The 18,767-nt window shown below is 35.7% G+C and overlaps 1 protein-coding gene and 1 long non-coding RNA gene across 2 annotated transcripts; one reads left to right on the forward strand and one right to left on the reverse strand.

Moving 5' to 3' along the window:
• Positions 1–1,320: 1,320 nt before the first annotated feature.
• Positions 1,321–2,476, reverse strand: LOC108377187 (uncharacterized). The gene is made up of 2 exons (XR_001849304.1): positions 1,487–2,476; positions 1,321–1,446 (listed from the first exon to the last, which is right to left on the reverse strand). It is a non-coding gene; the product is annotated as an uncharacterized LOC108377187 (long non-coding RNA).
• A 49-nt stretch (positions 2,477–2,525) lies between these two features.
• myd (stromal cell derived factor mayday) lies at positions 2,526–17,409 on the forward strand. The gene is made up of 4 exons (XM_017633448.1): positions 2,526–2,564; positions 2,885–3,656; positions 16,564–17,248; positions 17,319–17,409. Exons 2-4 carry the CDS (start codon positions 3,010–3,012, stop codon positions 17,391–17,393), a joined length of 1,407 nt encoding a protein of 468 aa, XP_017488937.1. The 5' UTR covers positions 2,526–2,564; positions 2,885–3,009; the 3' UTR covers positions 17,394–17,409.
• The last annotated feature ends 1,358 nt before the right edge of the window (positions 17,410–18,767 follow it).

Genomic DNA, 18,767 nt, shown 5'->3' on the forward strand with positions numbered 1-18,767 from the left:
AAAAACTGTGGGCGATGCGAATATCGACAAAAAAAGTCCAGTTGGGCCATACAAATTTCTTCATAAGTTCGCTATTTCTTGCTCTAATTACATTACCATCTGAATAATTTTTAAAATTACGATCCCTATTCAAACATTTATTTTTACCAAAGCATATTAAATAGCAAGTAATTTTTAGCAAAAAGCACAACCCACTTCAATTCTCACATAAAAACTTAAGAGTACCGTTAATTTCTTCATGATGCAATGATCCGATTTAATCCAAATTAGTATGTGACCACACTTGAGGTAACATTTTTTCCGAGACGAAGTCTCCAAGGGTTTAGAAGATATGGTACCGTATTCTTGTTGACGGACGAATCAAAATGTTTAAATTTTCTATTGAATTTCAAAACAAAAACTTCAAATTTTCGATTCGTATGAAAACAAAAGTTCGTCCCACGATTTTTTTTAAGTCACACCAAAAAAGTAAAACCATGTTTTTCACTGCAACTTTTCACTCTAAGCTGGCGATAGAGTAAGAAATAGTGATCTAATAAGGAATTTTGTTGACTCAACTTGGCTGTTTTACAGATATTAGCCACGCCCATAATATTTAAAAGAAAACTGTGAGCCCATTTCTGTAAGTTTTAATATCAAATTAGGCTGCGTGCCAAATTTGAGCCAAATCGAAGACCATCCTGTGGACAAACACCACTTTTTGTTACATTAAATATGAATGCAATCGCCGTATAGTTAAATGCCGGGGCTACAAAAAACAAACAGGTTATTGTCATGATGGGGCATAAACCAATAAGGTATTAGATACTCGAACATTCTGCTTCACTCAAAGTACAAACTGAAAAAATTTCCGAGCAGGTTGAGAGTAGCTCGGAATATCAAACTTATGCTCCGTAATGATCTGATTATGCATACTTCGGATAAATTTCAAACTGTTATTTTGTATGTGGGTCATTCCATACAATATTTACACCTCAATATTTTTTTTGGGGGTGAAATATATTTTTTTACATTCTTTATCAAAAAAAAAGCAGACACCTATTTTTTTATTTCGTCATGATATTCGAAGATTTGGAAAAAAAAATTCCCGAAATTTTGAACTCACGGGGAAGTATCTTTTTTTAATTGTTTGCAGTTAATAAACTATTTGTCGGAGAAAATCAGTTAAGGTATCAAAATGTGTGTAATTACCTTGGCTTTCCATGAGAGTGAGATAGTTTAAAATAAAAACATGTTTGCATTAAAAAATCGATTTTTTTTATTTTTTATTTTTTTTATTAACTTCATCATGTTTGATCTTTATTTTTTTCAACCTGAATAGTATCAAACTTTATGGAGTAAGCTGTAAAACTTTGAGAATGGAAACACCAAAACTGTTATGTACGACATAACTTACCTTCACTTAATTCACCTCACCTCATCTCATCTAAATACACCGCAACTCACCTCAACTCTACTCGCCTCACCATAACTCGCTTTAACTCACCTCACCTCAACTCATTTCACGTCATTTTACCTTAATACACTGCAACTCACCTCACCTCAACTCACCGTAACTTACTTCAACTCAGCTCACCTCAACTCACCTCACTTCAACCATCTCTTAAAACTTGTCGATGAGAATTTTATCATTCTAGAGCATAAAATCAATAAAAGTGAAATAAAAAAATGTTGCAACGAATGTAAAATTACTCTGAATACTACAAAGTAAAAACCATCAAAAAAATAGAGGAACATTTGTACTTATGTATCGACAATTGTATGTACATATGTACTTATATATGTATGTATGTATGTATGTATGTAAATATGAACTTTAAAGCAAAAACAGCGCCAATTCATGCAGCAACAAATGTGTAATGAAAACGTCACTTAAAAAAAACTTGCAATACAACAACAAAAAGCACTAAAGTTCTCAAAACCACAACAGCGAAAAAACACCTAGCGCATATTGACTCAGAAGAACTTTGAAATTTTAATGCAAAAAATCAACTGCAACTATTTCCTAACAACAACAACAACCAGCGTAGGTTGGGTGAGTGTCACGTTCTTGTGATTTTTAGTTTTTGTGATTTTCTAGTTTTACGAATCGCTGCGTTCTGTGGCCCGCTTTTTTGTCGAAGCAGCGACGTTAGAGTGTCCCACGCAGAATCTAAAAAAAAAAAAACCACACAAAAAAAAAAAAAGTTTCGAAAAACTAAAAAAAAAGCAAAAAAACAAAACCAAACAAAAAAAAATTGCACCAGCAATACCAGTTGTAACAATAAAAGCTAGCAGTGACAATAACAACAGCAACAGTAGCAGCAAAAACGGCAGCCAACATCCCACAGTGACAGTGACAGCTTTGTCAGCAACATTGCAGCTTTTGCAGGCCGGGCAACTGCAAAAGTGATGAAGTGTCTGAAAAATAAAAAGAAAACAAATAAAAAATTTGAATAGAAAATAAAAAAAAAAAACCACAAAAAACGCGCTGGAAGGCTCAGAAATTAGAAACAAATTTTAATTTTAATAGAAACAGCAAAAACAACAAAGCAACCGATTCCAAAAAGCAACAGAAAAAATTTTATTTAAAAAATCTAAAAACAACAACAACAAACCAAACCGGTTACAGTACAGCTGCGACGCTCATCAAACAAATCGTGTGGCTGCTAGCCACTGCCAGCAACAANGGCAAAAGTGATGAAGTGTCTGAAAAATAAAAAGAAAACAAATAAAAAATTTGAATAGAAAATAAAAATACAACCACCAAAAACGTGCTGGAAGGCTCAGAAATTAGAAACAAATTTTAATTTTAATAGAAACAGCNTGCAAAAGTGATGAAGTGTCTGAAAAATAAAAAGAAAACAAATAAAAAATTTGAATAGAAAATAAAAAAAAAAAACCNATATAAAAAAACTAAAAGCAACAACAACAAACCAAACCGGTTACAGCACAGCTGCGACGCTCATCAAACAAATCGTGTGGCTGCTAGCCACTGCCAGCAACAACAATAAAACTACCAACTTGACCATGTCACCGCTTGTCAGTAAACTCAGCAAGACTTTCCGTTGGATCCGTTGGTCCACCATTATTGCCATACTCTTCTATATGTTCTTCATTGGGCTAATATTGCACGGCACCACCTATAAACTGCACTACACACTCAAATCGGTGGGGAGTAGTAGCAGCAGCAGTACAGAGTTGCATGGTCGGACGTCATCAGCGCAACATCAACAACAACAACAACTACAGCAACAAACAGAAGAATATGCACACAAATATCCAATAGAGCCAGGAGAAGTAGGCAAAGAAATAGAAAAACTACAACGAGCAAGTCAAAAGAGGAGTGAGCGAAAGAAGCTGAAGCAGCCCACATCGGTGGCGGAGCAGTCGAGCGCAGCGAACGGAAATAATGTGCTGAATACACCGCCGGAAGCTGCGCTGGCCACAACGTACCAGCAACAGAAAATGCTAAGGCGTGGCAAAGAAGCGGAAGAGCGCGGGGATAGCACCATGGCGGTTGGTGTTAGTACCGTTGTGGCTAATAGTGTAGCTGGCGCTGTGCAACGCGGTGGTATGCGGCGGCGAGCTGGCAGCAAATCTAGCGAACCGGAAACTGTTATTTTAGCAGCGAGCTCCGTGAACGAAAAACAAATTCTCGAGAAGGTATTAAAACGGTAAGTACCGCCTTGTGGGTGGTCCACTGGCACTGCCACTTGTGGAAATACATGCATTTATATATGTATATTGAGATGTGCATTAGGGTGCATCACTTTCTATGCAAATGAAAAATCGGTACGGATTTCCATCGGGATTTTTAAATTTATTATATTTTAAGACTACCACAAAAATATATTTAGGAAAAATATTTATATTTGCGTGAAAATATCCAAAAATCTGGTGTTCTTTTTTAATAAATTAGTTTTTAAAAATATTTTTGTCCAAAAATTCCCCTCAAGTTATATAGATCTATACAAAAATGTTGAAAAATTGTGTAAATAAAATAATAAAATATAAATATTTTTCCGAATTATTTTGGCGGGAGTCTCAAAACATAATCTAAGGCAGTTTCGCCCGCAAAAAAATCACCCAAAAATTTTTCATTCGCCCGTAGTAAATACAGGGAAACGAAAAGTGAAAAATTAACAGGTTCGATTTTATAATTCCTGTAGAAAACCCACAATTGTTTTTTTGGTGAGTCATCCTAATGTACATTGATATGTAAGTAGACAAGCGAACCAAACAAGTAGCGAGTGGCGTTACCACCTCAAATGCCAAGGGCATCTGTTGGACGGTGCTCTGTTTCAATTTCCATTTTAATTTTTTTTTTCGCCTTTTTATTTCTTTGTACTCTTCACACAAAAGAAAACGAGAGCAACGAATGGTGCAGAAGAAAAGATTAATGTTAATTAAATGGTATCATTAATATAGATAAAAGATACGAAATCCAGACAAATTGCTGTGGAAGAATTTTGTGGTCTTATCTTTGTAATCAATAAGGAATTTGTCAGTATGTTTGGTAGTCAGCAGCAAGTTGGCAAGAACGTACATAAATGCTTTTTATTTTCTTCAAACGATTGCACAAAGGCAGTGAACAGAGATGAATGGCTAGAAGGTGGTTAAGATTTTTTTGTTTCTTCAGTTCGCCTTTTAACAATCATTTTTTTATTCAATTAAAATGACATATTTTTTATTTGAAACAATAAAAAATTAAATAAAAAAAATTAATAAAAATGAAAAATTATATAATAAGTATCTAAGACTCATATGAGACAAAAAAATGTTTTTTTTAGAACAATAAAGTGTAAACATTTAACAAAATAAAAATTTTAAAGAAAAAACATAAACAAAAGAAAAATATAAAATAAGTTTCTACACCTGAAAAATTTTTTTAAGAACATAATCCGGAAATTAAAAAAATAAATAATAATTAAAATAATACAAAACATTTAATTAAGAAAAGAAAAAAAGTCTAAAAATTTCATACAAAAATTTAATAAAAAAAGAGTAATATAATAAAATAAAAAGTTATATAATAAGTATCTAAAACTTAAATGAGGCTAAAAACTTTCTTTTTAGAACAATAAAGTGTAAAAATTAAACAAAATCAAAGAAAAAACAAAAAGAAACATAAAATAAGTTTCTAGACGTGAAAACATTTTTTTTAATAACATAACCTCAAAGTTTTAAAAAATAATGATTAAAATAAGAAAAAAATAATAATCAAGAAAAGGAGAAAACAGTATAAGTTTCTAAAAATATAAACAATAATATAATAATAAAAATATAAAAAAATTAAAAAAATAAAAGATAAAAATATGAAAATATGAAAACACAATGTCTCTAAAAATGAAGAGAAATTATACAAATATAGATTTCCATTTTTCTTTTAAAAATGTTAAAGGAAAATTAGATTAAAAACAATAAAAATAAATTTATAAAAGAAAAAAGCCGCTGCCCGAAGATTCGACTGCGGATCTCTCGACTGGCACGCGAGTGCTTTCTGTATAGAGAGCTTTTCACCAAAAACGAGGGCAAGGGAGCTTTTTTGTAAGACTATCGAGCTAGAAGAAGCAAAATGTTTCTTATAATCACTGTTGAAAATTTTCGCGCTCCACCCTAAATTTTACTAAGACAAGAAACGCCGCATCGCTCGGACATAAATGAGCAGAGGTACTTAATCCTCCAATACTTTCGTACCACTGCTGAAGATGTGATCTTTGCTACCAACGACGCAGAAATAGTTGAGATTATGTAGAGCATCGCGTTGCTGCTGCCGCAGATATGGAGACTTAGGTCTCAAGCAACTTGAGATTCTGGCACGGCCACAGAAGGCTATCAGGAAATAAGAAGCTACCTTTCCAAGAACCCAGCTAATAACTATGTACCTAAGAGAATGATTGTATAAGGTGGCGCCTTATTAGTGATCTCCAAAATTTAACAAATAATTCCTTAACAGCACTAAGTCTAATTATAAAGATCTATCGTAACGTCGATCTAACTTTTCCTAGCTCAGCATTCCACCAAACCGACTACTGTACTTGCAAAAATATTGCGACTGAGGGACATAATAATAGTTAGTACTGACATTATTAGAGGTCATTTCTGAAATTACTAGCACGAGGTCATGATTACTTGCCAGTATGTATTGAAAAATATGGTGGCCGCTGCAGACCTTCAAGCGATGCTTTGTTGGTGGTAGTACCGATTTTCGGTTTCGAGCGGAAGTGGATTAAATTGACCAGAATTCCATTCTATTAAGCGGAAGTCCATTCCAGGAAAAATTTTCCGACTTAAGTTATGTATGTACTTTTGTTCACAGACGAACATACGTATTAAAAAAAATGACTTCCGGTCAATTTACTCCACTTTCGGTCGAAAGCAGAAGTCAAGTAATACGACCAATGGAGCATCCCCGACTTAGTAATTCATATTTTTTCGATTTGCAATAAAAACATTTTCACTCATTTATGAAGCCCAGGGCGAATTGAAGTTCGAAGACACTTCCGAGAAGAAAGTTTCACTAAAAAGTTACGTTCAGCTGTCCTCAAAATCCGAAGCAGTAGTAAAAACATATATGTCTAAATAATTTTAAAACATAAGCTTCCGATCAGTTTAAACCGGAAGTCGGTGAGATAGGTAGTCATATTTGTAATTCAATAAAAACCATTTCCCACCATTTTAGAGAGGGTGAATGCGTGGTCTAGGACACCCTGTAATTTTTGACTACAGTTCATACGGAGCGTAACACTGAGGTATGATGTCTCTATTGTTACTCGGCTGGTATAAAACAAGAGCCAATTAATTGTGAGTTTTGGTATTAAAAAAAAAAGTAACTAAACAAATCGAAAATCCAGCGACTAATGATTTTAGTAATCATTCTAAAACTTGCACATATTTGAATCGCAAGCTAACACTCATTGCCCCGACTTCTAAGTACGTAGCCACCCAAAACACCACTCAACCAACGCACTTAACTTTTTAATCCGTACTTCAAATATCGCGTTGCATTGCAAAAAACTACGCTGGAATAGCAGCTGTGGCAAAAACGATATGCGCCACTTTGGTTCACGGCTAAAAATCAAATCGCTGAGTATGAGTTGCAATCGATGAACGCGAATTCGCATACCCTACCACCCGCTACCACTATTTTCAGTTTGGGTGTAAGTAAGTATTCCCGCTAGTTGCCGATTTATTCCCCTAACTATTACAGTTTGCGGTTACACACAACAATACGCAACCACACCACACACCACACAAGCTCCCCAAGTGATTTTCTATTTTACACACACATGCATACACTGGCATTCCCTACATAACGAGCGGGGCGGTAGCAGCGGGGTGTGGGTAAAGTGCTGTGGCTGTGCACTGCGGGAGTGTGAGCACATAATTATTATGTCATTTTTGCACACACACACACACACACACACACACACAACCGGTGAGAATATACCAACAAATATAAGGTATTTAGTAGACGCTGCGCAAAAATATATTTGAAAGCTCTGTGAGTGTGAGTATTTGCTGGCATTTTAATCTGCATTTTTTTGGCGTACACGGCGTATGAGTGTTCTGCATTCCAACCTATCAAGAGGTACCTATTATGTATTTGCGCGTCCCAGCAACATTTTTAACATTACTTTTCTGTTTTTGTTTTTTGTTTTTGTTTTTTCATTTACTTTCTCCGTTTGCGAACTTATTTTCGCTTTGCGTGAATAATCAACAGCATTTAATAGCAACTGAGTTTGGGGCAACCTCTCGCGCGCCGCTGTTGATTATAAATGCTAAACGGAATTAAATTTTAATTTGTTCCACAAAAGCCGCAGGCAAGCGATGGCACAACTGCTGTGTGTATGAACTTATTCATATTCAAATTCAACAATTTGGGCGTTCATGCTGTAAGTATGGCAAAAACACTATTTAAACTATTTATAAAAGAATAATAGGGGTGGAAATGTAGAATAGAAAGTAAAAATATGTATTTGTGGTTTTTCGTGGGCCACAATCTGTGTACCTTTGTAACTTTGTATGTATGGGTAGTATGGCATTTGAGCGTAACTTGTTTCTTTTCGTATCTGCATATATGTATTTATGCAAGTAATTGCGTTTGTGGTAAAATATCCATTTAGGACTACCTACAAATCGCGTAGAATTCACAGGTTTGATATTCTGCAAAGTAGTTGCACAATCTGTTTAAATTGCACTCAAAATTTAAAATACTTTCTAGTCTGAAATTGTTGGCTATTATGTCCGAGAAAGCGCACATAACAATATGAATTAATGTATATAGCGAAAAGGTCTTATCTAAAATGAGCGTCAGTACCAGGCATTCATCAATTTTGATGTATAAACGTCTGTGTCCCGAACTAGACGCGAAAAGGTGCCGAAAAAGTTCAGAACTAGCCCCGAACTACACCCGAAATGATCTCAAAACTAGGCCCAACTGTTCCCGAACCACTCCTTAAATGACCCCGAACGAATCCTGAAATGAACTCGAAAAAATCCCAAACTATATCAACTGATTTTTTTTTTATTTGTACTACTTCTGAATGCGAATAAAATTGTCATGGCTTGTGTAACCGGTCATTGGCTATTTGGTAGACACTCTTCGAGATTAGGAATATACTCCCATTGCAGCAGTTACAGAGATGAGGAAGGTGAATAAACAGTCGAGTTCGTTTTCAGCAGTTGCCCAGCTTGTTTCTATGGAAAATAGTTACCGCCTTTCAAGGTATACGCCTGGAAATAATGTAACGTAAATATTTTGGGTGTAACAGAAAGGGACACCGCAACCTGGAAGATCTTTTGTATCTTTATAATGGTTCCTAACCCTGACAGCCCAAGATGTTATTAGCCTCCCTTATAAATGGTAAAAGTTTCTTGATAGACGAATTTCTAGCCTCACGGGCATCGACTATGGAATAACTGAAGCATTGCAGTCTTAGTCTGGCCAATGCCGACGTCTCCTCGTCTTTAAGGCATATACGGCAGTCCGTCTCTGTGGACACACCAATCCGGTGCATATGAAAGTGCAGGTGATTATGACCCGTCAGATAGCCAACAAGTAGCTTGTTATCGGTTCTGTTCAGAAGATGTATATCTTTCCTAGCGAAAAGATTACTCTCTCCAATACTTACTGCGTTCTAAGTTTACCCACAAGTACAGACGATGAGCCTTCCCTTGCCAATTTATCGGCGGCCTCGTTCCCCCACGATTCCGCAGAGTCCCGTTACCCGGCATAGTAATACCGGGTTCCTTGCTGACAAGAGTTGAAAGCACTCCTTGACGAGCCTGGCGGTGATCGTCCTATTGGAAAGGGCACTTATGGCCGCCTGGCTATCGTAAAATAAAACTAGAAACGCGCCATTTAAACTCTTTTCAAGGTTCAGTCTGGCACAAATTGCTCTGCTGTCGCCCACTCCTGTACTGTCAGAATTTTGCATTTGCAAATTCTTCGAAGCTGCTGCTTGGCCAAAATGTGGAGTGCGGTCTAGCCTAGGAGCGATTCTAAGGCTGCGGTTGGATACGTTCACATTGGTCCTGTCACCGACAGTAAAGCCATCCTTTGGACTATAAAGGCATAAGCTAAAATCGGATGGATTATAGTTCGGTATAGCCACTCTATTAGTTTGGAGTTTAGACCCAATGTTCGGCCGAAAAAAGTCTTCGACCGGCCCACATGGCTTGGGTGACTTTGCTAAGAGTTCTTTAGATGGGAATTCCAACTTAGTCTCTTATCTAGGGTAAATCCAAAATATTTAACTTCGTGAAAGTATTCAAGCACTGTTTCATCCAAGGGTAACCGAACTAATGTTCGGCTTGTCCGCTCTTGTAAACGGTACCAGAACAGCGTTTGCGGGTTTATGCGGAGGCCCTCATTAGCACACCAGTATAATACCACGCTCAGAACTGCACTCATACCGTCTGATAAAGTGTTTCCGAATTTTCGCTTCGCAATACTAACTAGGTGGTCCGCATAACCAACAGCATCGTAGCCACTTTCTTCAGTTTGGTTAAGAAGTTATCCACGACGAAAGCCCAAAGTAGAGGAAAAAGAACACTCCCTGTGGGCACCCTCTTGTGGTTCTGTTATTCACGGAGCTGTTGCCTAGAGACGATAGACGATCTGCTATCACGCTCACAGAGCATGGTGTCGATCCACTTGACAGTTGGCGGATCTAGGCCTCGTTGGACCAGTGCCCATGAGATAGATTCATAGGTGGTATTATCAAAAGCCCCTTCGATGTCCAGGAAAGCACATAAAGTAACCTTCTTAAAATCGAGGGCCCTCTGGATCTTATCAACCAAACACTTTGGGGCAGAATCTGTCGATTTACCGTTGACATACGTAAACGGAGTGTTGTGTATTGGAGTTGCGTGTCTCAGCTTATCCCTAATATGTAGGTCCAGCAATTTTTCGATGGTCTTTAAGATAAGGGAAGTTAAACTAATGTAAACCATTAAGCATTAATATTATTTTAACTTTGGTAGAATATTTATTTCCAGCATATAGACGTAGGATAGACGTACATACGATTCTTTATAGTCACAAAAATTCTAAAATATTGTGGTTCATTTTACTGCAGTGTTATATTTCGGTACATTTGTATATCCACACTCATTCATATATTCATATGCGCCTATTTATGTTGTAACATATTTGCTTATATTTACTTTATGTTGNACATACGATTCTTTATAGTCACAAAAATTCTAAAATATTGTGGTTCATTTCACTGCAGTGTTATATTTCGGTACATTTGTATATCCACACTCATTCATATATTCATATGCGCCTATTTATGTTGTAACATATTTGCTTATCTTTACTTTATGTTCTTCGCTAAGCTGCACTGCGGCATTTAAAATGCAAATTCACAACATTTCATGCGTCAGAATTTAGAGCAAAGACAGTCTGTAACACTTCGGGGTTAGAGAAATGCAACAGCAAAAAGTAGAAACAAACTTGATGGTCTTGATACCATTAAGAAGCAAATGAAAAGTTTAAATTTTCTACAACTTTTTTACTAAGCATACATACAACTACATACTTACATATTAAGCGGTCAATACATACCTACATACAAGGGAACTCAGTGCATATATCCGGCAGAAACATTTGAAGACAGCCCAGTAAGCGCTAGTTCCGCACTTCGAATTTGTTAACTGCATTGAGCAAAGCGATTGAAACTCACATTTTGCTAATTGCGCTGTCATCAAAGCTTTTTCTAATAGAGGCGGTAAAAGCTGCGAAGTAGTAAGTACTTCAATCTCTCTCTGATCTTCGCTGATCTACACCAGTGCCGGCCATAGAGAGCTCTTACGGAGAGTTCTTAGTAAGTCAACCCATACAAAATCGGAAAAAAAACTTTAAAAGGCATCTCCTGCGGAATTTGTTTTGGGCGTGACCAGGGATGTGAACCGGTTTTAAACCGAACCGGTTTTGAAGCGGAAAACCGCCATTTTTCTATTAATTAACTGAACCATTAACCGAACCGAAATTTTCAACAAATGTTTGATCCGAACCGAAAACCCAACCACTTTTCGTAAGGTTCGTTTGAACCAATTTTCAATAGATAAATTTAGCACGTTTGTTTACCATGTGTAATATCAAATGTCATTTGACAGGCACTTGACACTTAAACTTGCGCTTTTTTTTGTGTTATTTTCCGAAGCGTTGAACCGAACCGAAACCTCGGCTCAAAGACCAAAAAACCGCTTTGACGAACCCGTCCAAAAATTCAAAAACGGTCCCAACCGCTCAACCGAACCGAACCAATTTTTCATCTGGTTGCGCTGGAATGGATCGAGAACCAGCGCCTGCCTCTCGGTGAGCTGGGTCCGCCATAGTTCTGAACTAATTCGATTTACTGTTGGGTCTCTATGTACATACACGTTCGTGCACGAACACTTTCACGGATTATGTGGGCGTAAAATGAGCTGTTTAACAAAAAGTTGTGATAAACTTAAAAGTATTTTACATTTATGCTACATACATACATCGTATGTATAGGTACATATGTATGTGCTCGTATATACATATGTAAGCAGTCGAAAGTTAGTTTCGGTTGAATGAAGTTTACCAAAGATATTTACTTGCAAGCAGCCAGGCAGAGCTTTAACTATTTTTAGTGGCTAAGTTAAAAAGTTTTAAGCGGCAATTTACGTTAATTGAATGGAAAATTTGCAATTTTTTTTGCGACAACTGAATTACAACGGCTTACATTACCAAGAACTATACTCAGGACCAAAGAGAAAATACACAAAGATAATTGGTATAATTTTGAAAACGCATTTCAAATTCAACTAATAACTGTTAACGCTTTTATGCACAGGATTTAGAGGAAAAGGTGTGTATAGGCGGAGTGGGATTTCATCTGCAAACTTACCAGACGCCTTTATGAATCTTAGCAGTTAGTTGAGGAAAAGAGAATGTATCTCGCCCAATATCAATACATCCGATCCAAAAACGTACCACCTAAGGCTGGCGAAGGCCGAACAGCGGCAGAGAAAATGCCCTGTACTTTCCTTATCCTCCAAACAAGATGTGCACAGTGGATCTTCGATGATGCCTATGGTGACCATATTTCGTCATCATGAATTGTGCCCCGTAATCAGTCCTTTCAGGGGTTATAGATCATTCCTTCTTTGCCTAAGAAGACCGTGTCAGGCCTGAGAAGCGCGGTTCGCCAATTCCTCAGCCAGTTCCTACTTTACATATGTATGTAAATTAATACACAGATAGTTATAATCTGGATTAGCATAAGTATAAGGTAATTTTTGAGAGAGTTGCCACCTTTTTAAAAAGTTAACATCAATTAATAATTAAGTTAAATAAAACATTACAACATTTTAGGTGTGAAACTAAAGGGTTTCCAAAATGATTTATCTCGAAAATATCCTTAAGGTGGTTGCCACCTGTTAAAAAGGTTAAAATCGATTGATTAATAAGTTAAGAGAGGTAGCACAACAATGTAGGTGCCAAACCTAAGGGCTTTCCAAACCACTTATTTCCGAAATATTCTTTATGAGGGTTGCCACCTGTTAAAAAAGTTAAAAACAATTTAATTAATAAGTTAAATTAAATATTTTAATATATTGCCAGAAATTTAAATAAAAAGTTAAATAAACTCCTACTAATGGTATACATAAATGTGAAAGTTTGTGAGTGGGTGTGTGAGTTTTTTTTATCACATTTGGCATACAGATAGCCCGTGACCTGAATAAACCTATNTCTTTATGAGGGTTGCCACCTGTTAAAAAAGTTAAAAACAATTTAATTAATAAGTTAAATTAAATATTTTAATATATTGTCAGAAATTTAAATAAAAAGTTAAATAAACTCCTACTAATGGTATACATAAATGTGAAAGTTTGTGAGTGGGTGTGTGAATTTTTTTTTATCACATTTGGCATACAGATAGCCCATGACCTGAATAAACCTACATCATATTTTTCTAAAAGGGATGCCACCAGCTCAAAAAAGAAAGTTATACTCTAGATTATATGTTTATCGAAATTTTACAATATGTATGCCAAACGAAAAGCTTTATTACGAAAACATTGTTAAGAGAATTGCCTCCTATTTAAAAAGGAAAATTAAATTTTATTTGTAAGTTAAATCAAGTACTGCAGTATGAGTGGCAAACGAATCAGGCTTCAGAAAGCTTTATTTTACAAATATTTTGAAGAGGGTTGCCACCTGCTTAAAAGTTAAATCTCATTGTTTCAAAAGTAGAAAAAGTTTTAATATGGATGTCAATCGGAAACGGTATNTGTTAAGAGAATTGCCTCCTATTTAAAAAGGAAAATTAAATTTTATTTGTCAGTTAAATCAAGTACTGCAGTATGAGTGGCAAACGAATCAGGCTTCAGAAAGCTTTATTTTACAAATATTTTAAAGAGGGTTGCCACCTGCTTAAAAGTTAAATCTCATTGTTTCAAAAGTAGAAAAAGTTTTAATATGGATGTCAATCGGAAACGGTAGNATACACAGATAGTTATAATCTGGATTAGCATAAGTATAAGGTAATTTTTGAGAGAGTTGCCACCTTTTTAAAAAGTTAACATCAATTAATAATTAAGTTAAATAAAACATTACAACATTTTAGGTGTGAAACTAAAGGGTTTCCAAAATGATTTATCTCGAAAATATCCTTGAGGTGGTTGCCACCTGTTAAAAAGGTTAAAATCGATTGATTAATAAGTTAAGAGAGGTAGCACAACAATGTAGGTGCCAAACCTAAGGGCTTTCCAAACCACTTATTTCCGAAATATTCTTTATGAGGGTTGCCACCTGTTAAAAAAGTTAAAAACAATTTAATTAATAAGTTAAATTAAATATTTTAATATATTGTCAGAAATTTAAATAAAAAGTTAAATAAACTCCTACTAATGGTATACATAAATGTGAAAGTTTGTGAGTGGGTGTGTGAATTTTTTTTTATCACATTTGGCATACAGATAGCCCATGACCTGAATAAACCTATATCATATTTTTCTAAAAGGGATGCCACCAGCTCAAAAAAGAAAGTTATACTCTAGATTATATGTTTATCGAAATTTTACAATATGTATGCCAAACGAAAAGCTTTATTACGAAAACATTGTTAAGAGAATTGCCTCCTATTTAAAAAGGAAAATTAAATTTTATTTGTCAGTTAAATCAAGTACTGCAGTATGAGTGGCAAACGAATCAGGCTTCAGAAAGCTTTATTTTACAAATATTTTAAAGAGGGTTGCCACCTGCTTAAAAGTTAAATCTCATTGTTTCAAAAGTAGAAAAAGTTTTAATATGGATGTCAATCGGAAACGGTAGAAGAATTTTTTATTTTTAATATGTTTCTAAAGAGGGCTGCCACCTGTAAAAAGTCAATTTAAATTTAATCAGACTTTTTAACGATAATAAGTCAAATAAAAGATGTATGAGAAGGCTTTATCAGCAAATTAGAGCTTGGCCAAAACTAAATCAAAAATTTTGCTTGACTTTCGCCCATCTCCGCTTGAGATGGCTAAATAGTCTTTAAGTCATTTGGGTTCCCGGGGAAAATTACCACGGCAGCAATATTTACATAACTACCTCTATATTTTCAATTATTATTTTGTACTCGTATGAGTGGCGGCTGCCGTGGCCACTCGATAGGTTCAGGGTCCTTAGTTCGAGCACCATCAAAAAAATAGGTTTTTCTCTAATAGCAGTCGCGTCTCGTCAGACAATGGGAAGCCTCCTAGTGTTGTAACTCCCTATTTCTATTTTGTATACCTAAATACTGCCTGAACTAACCCAAGATACTTTCATTANCTTAGTTCGAGCACCATCAAAAAAATAGGTTTTTCTCTAATAGCAGTCGCGTCTCGTCAGACAATGGGAAACCTCCTAGTGTTGTAACTCCCTATTTCTATTTTGTATACCTAAATACTGCCTGAACTAACCCGAGATACTTTCATTGNTTAAAATCGATTGATTAATAAGTTAAGAGAGGTAGCACAACAATGTAGGTGCCAAACCTAAGGGCTTTCCAAACCACTTATTTCCGAAATATTCTTTATGAGGGTTGCCACCTGTTAAAAAAGTTAAAAACAATTTAATTAATAAGTTAAATTAAATATTTTAATATATTGTCAGAAATTTAAATAAAAAGTTAAATAAACTCCTACTAATGGTATACATAAATGTGAAAGTTTGTGAGTGGGTGTGTGAATTTTTTTTTATCACATTTGGCATACAGATAGCCCATGACCTGAATAAACCTACATCATATTTTTCTAAAAGGGATGCCACCAGCTCAAAAAAGAAAGTTATACTCTAGATTATATGTTTATCGAAATTTTACAATATGTATGCCAAACGAAAAGCTTTATTACGAAAACATTGTTAAGAGAATTGCCTCCTATTTAAAAAGGAAAATTAAATTTTATTTGTAAGTTAAATCAAGTACTGCAGTATGAGTGGCAAACGAATCAGGCTTCAGAAAGCTTTATTTTACAAATATTTTGAAGAGGGTTGCCACCTGCTTAAAAGTTAAATCTCATTGTTTCAAAAGTAGAAAAAGTTTTAATATGGATGTCAATCGGAAACGGTATAAGAATTTTTTATTTTTAATATGTTTCTAAAGAGGGCTGCCACCTGTAAAAAGTCAATTTAAATTTAATCAGACTTTTTAACGATAATAAGTCAAATAAAAGATGTATGAGAAGGCTTTATCAGCAAATTAGAGCTTGGCCAAAACTAAATCAAAAATTTTGCTTGACTTTCGCCCATCTCCGCTTGAGATGGCTAAATAGTCTTTAAGTCATTTGGGTTCCCGGGGAAAATTACCACGGCAGCAATATTTACATAACTACCTCTATATTTTCAATTATTATTTTGTACTCGTATGAGTGGCGGCTGCCGTGGCCACTCGATAGGTTCAGGGTCCTTAGTTCGAGCACCATCAAAAAAATAGGTTTTTCTCTAATAGCAGTCGCGTCTCGTCAGACAATGGGAAGCCTCCTAGTGTTGTAACTCCCTATTTCTATTTTGTATACCTAAATACTGCCTGAACTAACCCAAGATACTTTCATTACTCTCCTCTTTACCTTTAGTGCCGATCGCGATCACAACTCACAGTTGACAATCCAAGAACTCGCCGTATATATCAATCAAAAGATCATCGATCACATTGAGGAGGCAATACAAAATAATCCACGCGAATTTCAGCGCGTCGACATAGCGCCCGCTGACGGTTTAATCACATGGGAGGAATACCATCATTTCTTTCTCAAAGAGCACGGCATGACGGAGGCAGACATTGATGAGCACAACGAAATCAAACACACCGCATTGAATAGGAAGGCGCGCGAAGATATGATGCGCGATAAGGCGCGTTGGTCCGAAGCGGCGCGCACCGATCTTTTTAGTCTGACAATCGATGAATATCTCTCGTTTCGGCATCCAGAATCGAGTATATCAAATTTACTCGAATTAGTTGACGATCTGTTGCGACAATTCGATCAGGATGGCGATGATCAGCTGACAATCGAAGAGTTTTCCGAAGTGAATGTGGATGATGATGAAGATTTGCGCAGAAAATCGCTCATCTCACAAACGGTGGTGGAGAGAAGGGAGGAATTTAAGCGCATAATTGATAAGAATAACGATGGCAAAGCGGATAGAGAGGAGTTGTTGAACTATGTAAATCCGAAGACGCCACGTTATGCGCTACAAGAGGCGGCGACGCTCTTCAGCTTGTGTGATGAGAACAAAGATGGGCGACTGACTTTAAATGAGGTGAGTGATGAGGAGTAGGAGGATTTAAATGGTTTAGTTTTTTAACAAAAACAATTCCTTCTCTTTTCAGTTAACTGAGAATGCAGAGATTTTCCTTACATCAAAAATGATAGATACGGCTAATAGTTTTCACACGGAATTCTAAATGCACCACACACACACACACTCAAGCATAAGTAGTTATACATATTTGTAAGCAAATAAAAATTAAATAGAACTGGGAATTGAAAATAGAACACTGCAATACAAAAATAAGTATGTAACCGATTTACACAAAAGTCAATTTGTAGCAATAGTAAATTACGATTGTGTATTGCACTGTAGCGGAAAGAGCACATATGAAAATTTTCTCAACATTTATTTATTTAATCACGTATTGTATAGTTTTTCATAGGTTAATGCATTAAAAATAAGAATTTACTAAAAAAAATCAGGGACCGTAACGATTATGATCTTTATAATAAAAATCACAATTTAATCGTTCAAATTTTTATTTTTGTCGGTAAATTTAACTGTTACGTTATGATTGCTTTAACATCGAAGTTGTTCCTGACTTTAAGTATTTAGGAGTTATAATAGACCAAAGCCTAAGTTGGTCTTCGCATATTTCGGCTATGAAGCTTTACCTTCTATCAGCCGTACGTTCCTTCTATAGTTTGAAAAAACTGTGCTCCAACAAATTATTGATAATGGTATACCATGGGTTAATCCACTCTAAATTACAATACGGAATCAGTTGCTGGGGTGGTGCATACGCTAATAAGGTTCGTCCGCTTTTAGTCATGCAGAAGTGTCTTATTCGAAGAATATGTAGCGTTGGGCGCATGACACATTCCATGGATCTCTTCAAAAAGTTAAATATTCTTCCTTTGCGTCATTTGTACTACTTTAAAGTTTTGAAAATTTTTTTCATGAGGAGCGGATATACTCAAAGTCCTATATACAATCCATACAATCTGAGAAGTAGATCGTTATTTCACATAGCAATTCCGAGCTTTCGCACCACACTCTTTCGAAACTTCTACGCCACAGTGTCTTGTAAATTATTTCTCAAATTACCCGACGATATACAGCTTATTAGATCGCTTTCAGTGTTCCTCAAAGAGGTGAAAATATGGCTTTTTGGCTTCAATCATGAAGGTATCGAAGTTTTGCTGCGACCTATTATTTAGGCTGACTTGCACAACGAAAATTTATATTTTTAACTCAGAGCTAACGTCAAATCGGGGGTTAAATCCATACGTTTTTGTCAACTTATCAAATTAACTTAGTTAAGGAGATGACTCGGCGTTGTGCAAGTGGGCCTTAGTGTATAAGTAATGCATTACCGCTGAAGGTTTAACATAACACATTTTGATGTAGGTTCTGAAATTGCTTTGAATGCTTTGCCTAAATTTTTATACCCGAGCGCACTTGTGCACAAGGGTATATTAATTTTGTTCACATAACGGTTGTTTGTAACAGCCAAAACGAATCGAGATAGATATAGACAAATGTATACATAAATGATCAGGATGAA

Source organism: Rhagoletis zephyria, unplaced genomic scaffold (assembly GCF_001687245.7).
Source record: "Rhagoletis zephyria isolate East Lansing unplaced genomic scaffold, Rhagoletis_zephyria_1.1 Rzeph_scaffold_11634, whole genome shotgun sequence".
In the NCBI taxonomy this organism is placed as follows: domain Eukaryota; kingdom Metazoa; phylum Arthropoda; class Insecta; order Diptera; family Tephritidae; genus Rhagoletis; species Rhagoletis zephyria.

Coding starts and splice junctions, on each gene's coding strand:
- myd (XM_017633448.1), top strand. CDS start 3,010: ATGTCACCGCTTGTCAGTAAACTCAGCAAGACTTTCCGTTGGATCCGT. Junction 3,657..16,563: donor CTCGAGAAGGTATTAAAACG/GTAAGTACCGCC, acceptor CTTTACCTTTAG/TGCCGATCGCGATCACAACT. Junction 17,249..17,318: donor GGCGACTGACTTTAAATGAG/GTGAGTGATGAG, acceptor TTCTCTTTTCAG/TTAACTGAGAATGCAGAGAT.